Source organism: Triticum aestivum, chromosome 3A (genome assembly GCF_018294505.1).
Source record: "Triticum aestivum cultivar Chinese Spring chromosome 3A, IWGSC CS RefSeq v2.1, whole genome shotgun sequence".
In the NCBI taxonomy this organism is placed as follows: domain Eukaryota; kingdom Viridiplantae; phylum Streptophyta; class Magnoliopsida; order Poales; family Poaceae; genus Triticum; species Triticum aestivum.
In genome coordinates, this window is record NC_057800.1 from 732,755,842 (window position 1) to 732,762,220 (window position 6,379).

General features: G+C 45.2%; 1 protein-coding gene across 1 annotated transcript; it reads left to right on the top strand.

Moving 5' to 3' along the window:
* The first annotated feature begins 3,607 nt into the window (after nt 1-3,607).
* LOC123059547 (spindle pole body component 110) lies at nt 3,608-6,038 on the top strand. The gene is made up of 2 exons (XM_044482088.1): nt 3,608-4,148; nt 4,531-6,038. The coding sequence occupies exons 1-2, from the start codon at nt 3,906-3,908 to the stop codon at nt 5,833-5,835; spliced, it is 1,548 nt and encodes a 515-aa protein (XP_044338023.1). The 5' UTR covers nt 3,608-3,905; the 3' UTR covers nt 5,836-6,038.
* Nucleotides 6,039-6,379: the final 341 nt, after the last annotated feature.

Below are 6,379 nucleotides of genomic sequence, written 5' to 3' on the forward strand. Positions count from 1 at the left end.
GATGGTAATGAGAAGGTCAGAGAGAGTTGGCAGGGAAGGTCACTAGTCGTGGCTGGCTTCCTGTGACTCAAGAAGCAAAGAACTTGGGGGAGGAGCACGGAAGATTAGACGGGGATAGGTTGTGGACCTCCAGCTTGCATCCTGGCGCGGCGGCTGTGGGAGATGGACAGGACAACCGCCAACATTTTTCAGAAGACTGGGGATGCACCCGCAGATGGACGTGGCCGGCGAGGCGCTGTTGAACCGGGTGGCGGCACGAGAAGGAACCGAGCAGCGGCGAGCAGGTGGTGGAGGCGGCGGCACGAGCAGGAACCGAGCAGCGGCGAGAAGGTGGTGGAGGCGGCGGCACGAGCAGGAACCGAGCAGCGGCGACCAGGTGGTGGAGGCGGCGGCACGAGCAGGAACCGAGCAGCGGCGAGCAGGTGGTGGAGGCGGCGGCACGAGCAGGAACCGTTTGCCGGGGAGGAAGGTGGGGGAGGAAGGCTCGGTCCGGTGACGGCGCACAATGGCTGTGTCGCGCCGGCGACCGTCGGGTGGCTGGGAAGGCGGCGGCGAGCCCGATGGATGGGGGCGGCGGCAGAGAGCTCGGTGGATGGCAGTGACAGTGGTCGGGAAGCGGCGCGCGGGGCGGCGGCCGGGGAGCGGGGCCGCGGCCGAGGAGAGGCGTGGGGCACGGCCGATGAGAGGGGAGGGAGTTCGATGGTGATGGGATTGGGGGAGGTTGGGGACGAGCAGTGGTGGGGTGGGTCCTTTTTTCTGCAGCGGGTTCGCGAGTTCGCTAGCACCCAGATCGCTGCTATATAGGGCGCGCCGTGATACAAATAACTATTTTAATTCTATAATCAAAATAGTGCTTATATATATATATATAAATATATATATATATATATATATACATAATTTGGAACTGGGAAAAAAATTAAAAAAAGAACTGGGAAAGAGGATGTGGCCTCCCGCAGTTGTGAGCCGGTCTATCTCGCTCGCCCCTTCAACGGGTGGAAAGCTAGACTCGCTCGATGCAAGATATAGGGGAGCCCCTGTAGCAGTCGCCCGATCACTTTTTATGGGTTTTTTCAACATTCGTTCCTTTGGGCAGGCCTCTGTCGGACCTCATAACAAGTACCGAATGCCCGCCCTCTATGAGCATTTTTTTACAGTCAAAGAATGTATAAAAAGTCTGTCAAATTAAAAAACTCAGGAATTTGAAAAATGACCACGAATTTTTAAGATGTGCATGGATTCAAAACATGTTTATGAATTTGGAAGGTTTTAACAAATTTGAAAAATAATCATATATTTAAAATATGTTCATGAATTTGAAAAATGTCAACGAATTTGAAAATGACCGAAAATAAAAATATGCTTATGAATTATTATTTTTTCAGAATGTTCACGAATTTTTAAAAACGTGAAATTAAAAAAAAGTTAACGAAATAAAGAAATCATGAATTCTAAAAAACTTTTGTGAATTTGAAAAAGTGTTCAGGAATTCTAGAAGACCATGAAAATAAAAATGAACTTCATGAATTCAAAAAATGTTCACATAACTGAAGAAAACTTAATAATTTCAAATAATATTCGTGATTAAACAATGTTCTTGACATTTTAAAAAGTTCATGAATTTCATATAATGTTCCTGAATTTGAAAATATTTGTAAATTTGAAACAATCATGAATTAAAATAATGTGCACGATTTTGAAAATTACTTGAGAAGTTTTAGAAAACACAAATTCGAATAATGTTTCTGAAGTTAAAAAAATGTTTTTTGAATAAATTTTTCGCAAATTCAAATAATGTTCGTGAAGTTTTAATTTTTTTCATGAATTCTAAAGGAAAAATGAAAACAAAAAACATGTGAAAGAGAAAAAGCAGGAATATACCCGGCCTAGAAGCTCCCAGAACCTTCCTCATACCCTTCACTAGTAACGCACAGTAGTCACTTGATGGGCCAGCCTGCTAGCGAGTGCACGATACTGCTTGCAGTGGGCAATACGTACCATTTTCTATTACTGACGTGCGTAAAAGTGCTGAGTGCTACTAGTGACGCGGGGAACGGAGCCAGTTCATGCATGATTCGTGAAATCATCATGTGAATGCTATTGTTCGAATAACTCAATACCTGATGGGTTTGTCTTGGTTGAGGATTATTATACACATGCAATGAAAGATCAATGTCGGCTATTGCACATTTGTTGGAGGTAACCTTTTTACATGGCGTAGGAAGAAGCTAAGTGTCGTAGCTCTACAACTGAAGCGGAATTCACATCTATGGCACATGTCTGTGAAGTGGTATGGCTACGGATCATGTTGATGGAGCTTTCTTCCAATCGAAGGCGAAGCCGTTGATGTAGTATTGTGATAACAAGGTGGCACTTGATATTGCTAACAATCCTGAACAAAGCATATTGAAGTTTGGATATCTGTTAGAATATCAAATCCTTAAGACTCTAATCCATATTTCTCCAGAACTCAAATTCGAACATTGGATATTTCATATTATTCATGGCCACTTTCCACCCTCACCTACTCTCACCGGCGGTGGGGCGAGGCAGCAGGGTCTGTCGCCTCGCGAGTCGCCTAACGGCTCCATTCTCTTGAATTCAAAATACCCCTCTGTCCACTGGGTTGGCAGCCAAGGAAGTCAACGCATGAGCAGATGACAGTGAGCCTGGATCCTCAGTCACAGGAACCTTCGTTGCTGCCACGTTTCGCACGAGCAGAGCATCAGTCTGCATTTTCAGAATTAGTCATCAGAATCAACCATTTTCAGCGTGATTTTATTGACGAAAAGGGCGACAAAAATAAAGATGAACCGCCATCACAAGGAACCGTTGTTGTGATGTATGTCCATGGAGTCAGGCAAAGCACTAGCAGCGTCGACGTGCAGACCATCAGCCGTGCATGCATGAGCTCACAATCATTTTCAGAATTATTGATCCATCAGCTGGTGTTCATTGCATCCACGATGATCATTTCTCTCTGCGACACACGTACTCCATTCAACTGTTGCTCTGCTAAGGAAAAATAGTTGCTCTGATCTTGCGACTTTTTTCTCCACATAAAAACAAGTGTTAATTAGTCTCACAATGCACATCGCAAGATGATCCACGCTGCAGATCAATGCTGCTCAACTTACAATGTCACCACCCACCTCCTGCTGTCAATAGTAAATAAAACAAGATCATCACAATCACATGGCTGTAATAAGCTAGCTAGAACTACTAATTACCAAACGCGTGTGTCCGTCTGGACTTGGGAGCGGTAGCATAGAGATAGGTTTCTCACCCATTAGTTTACACGTCCTTTGATGGAGCTTGCCCGGGTCAAAGATATCAGCTGTCCTGCATGGTGGAGCACTACCCCCTGGCTGCTGCTCCATGAATACATTACTCGTCTTGAGGTGATCTACGCCTGGAGATCTGGGGAGCACGCAGGAATCTCATTAAATGCCATCTTGCATCGTGTTGACTTTGCAAATCTGGACGGCGAAATTACATTACCGCGAAACTGTCGGTTTTGCACTCCAGATCGGCTGCCATCGACGTTTCTCACGACCATCGGATGCGCGGTGGACGGGCTGAAGCTTGTGCAGCCTCTCCATGGGTAGGTAGCCGGCCAGCGTCACTTCTTCCCCGCAGTCAGTCAATTCTCTCGTGTAATTAGTCGGTAATTAGTGTAAGTCAATGCACATCTTCTTAGTAACTGATGATCCCATGGCTCAAAGCATATAATAGTATGGTAACCAGTACTTCGGTGTCATGTGCATTGGCATATTAGTGCATCAGTATAGCCTGCATCACACATCTGCCTCCAAAGTCCTACCATTCCCAAAACCCAGGCAAAGGCCAAGGGAAACAAGCTGTACCATTGATCCCCTCTACATCGCATAGAGCACGGTCCTGCAATGGAATCGAGCGGTCTGAGGAAGAGAGTAGCCGATATGATGGATGGGGGCAAGTACAAGCCAAAAGGCTATGGGATGGCCGGCGCCGGCCAGAGGCTCCCATGTGCGCTGCTTCTGCTGCTGGTTCTCGCCGGCACCGCGTTGAGCGTCGTCGTCATGCACAAGGTCAGGGAGCAGCGCGCCTTTGCTGTGGTTCTCAAGGAACGGGACGTGCAGGCCGTCTCCCTCCGGATCCAACTCCAGGTACCATGCCTCATGTCTTCTGTTTTCTTCTAGTCGAATATGGATGCACCTCTCTTTTCTTTCTAGTCGAATATGGATGCACCTCTCAAGATGCAAATTCTTGCTCATGGTTTCCAATTTATGCACAACGTTTTCATCAGTAATAACCAGGTGTATGAAATAGGAATATTGCTCTAAACATCAGTTGATTTACAGCAGAGATTTGCTACGGTGAAGCTATACATGTGTTTTTTGACATGTGCTTTGATTGCCATCTTTTTTTCAGTTACTACACACTAAGAATCTTATTTATGTACCAGACGTATATATAAGTGTGGTTTCTAAATTCAAGGAAAATATAACTAACCAAACATTGTACCATTCATTCTTATTTATGTACCAGAAAGAGAAGGCATATGGCAAAGAGACGAAGAGGAAGGCGGAAGAAATGAAGGCCACAATGTCTTCCCTGAGAACACAGAAGACAGACCTGAAAACAAAGCTCAAGACGCTGGAAGCCACAGCCACAATCCTCAAGAACGCGCAGAAAGAACTCGAAGCATCTCTCAAGGAGAGAGAGAGCCGCATCAGCCAAATGGAAGGGAAAGCCGCAAATCTTCACAGCACCCGGAAAGCACTAGAAGCATCTCTCAAGGAACGAGAAAACCGCATCAAGCAAATGCAAGATAAAGTCACGAGTCTTGAGAAAACTCAGAAGGAACAGGAGCTGTCTCTAAAGGCGAGAGACAGCCGCATCAGCCAACTGGAAGAGAAAACCGCCGCAGCGTCAAATCCTGACCAGATGGCAGCTCTAATGGAAATCCTGCAGCGGAAGGAAGCCGAGCTCGAGGAGATCAAGACCAGGTTCCAGGACTACAGGACTACAGACAGAAAGGTCGTAGGTAGTAAGAGCACTTCGGCACGAACAAACCCAACGACACCTGCCGTTGTAGTAGCAGGAAAGGTTACAAACTCCAGCAGGAATAGTACTATACCTGCTAGATCAGAAGAGAAGAGAGCTGGCAACACCACAGTGACAGAAAGCAAAATTCAGAAACCGAAGACCAGATCTTTAGAAGAAAAGCAAGTGAAGCTCGCAGTCAGAGGCAGCACACGAGTTGATGAATTGCAGGAGCAAGATACTGATTTCTTAGATATGGATGATATTTATGGAGACAGCCATGCCAAGAAGTCTGAACTTGCTCGGCGGAACAAGAAGGTTTTGCCCGACAGTCATGTTGAAAACCAAAAATCAGGGCACCCCCTGGACCAGCAGGACAGCCACCATGTCAGATATAACAAGCTACTTGAGAAGGAAAACATCAAACCGGATGAAACCAAGAAGAAGAACAGTACTGTTGGGCCCTTGGAAAAGATCTCCAAAGATGAAACCAAGACGAAGAACAGTGCTGTTGGGCACTTGGAAAAGATCTCCAAAGATGAAACCAAGAAGAACAGTACTGTTGGGCACTTGGAAAAGATCTCCAAAGATGAAACCAAGAAGAAGAATAGTACTGTTGGGCACTTGGAAAAGATCTCCAAAGACAGCTTAAGCGACGTCAACCTAGACAGACCGAGACAAGGGGTGGCTGCTGCTGCTGATGTGAAGCCCAAGGTGCCTGTAAATGATGATTTGCAGCAAAACAAGAAGCAGAAGAACAAAAAGCCCAAATCCAAGAAGAAGGTGGTCGATACTTCAACTTGGTGATGGATTAGTTACAAAAGGAAGGTAAGTAGAGACCACATTGTTTTGAACCTAAAATGGTTACTGTGATAATAGAGGACTAGAACAGAAGAAATGCCATTTCCATATGCCGTAATACAATCGAGAAATGAAGGCTGTAATGTTTCCGAGCAATTGATACTGTAATATTTTTACACTTTGTCTTGTGTTGACAAAGCAATTTTGCACACGGTACACTATAAGGTTTGCAACACTAGACTAAATTTGTTCTTGAGTATTGTAATTATTCCGCCCCACTGATTTCATTAGCAAGAATGTTGTGACCCCGCCCGGACAAGCAATATGGTAGCTCAAAAACTACAAACATGCATGTCATGGGTAAAAATTGTTACACAACAAGTTATAGTGTCAGAACATGCTTGAATAAAGATGCAGTGCAACACTGAGTAGATGCATATAGGTGAACATAGTCTATCACACAGCTATTCAGAACTCTGTCGGAATATAGCATCAAATAACTGCAAGTATATATTCACATGAGAAATGGAGATAGTACAATATAGGATGA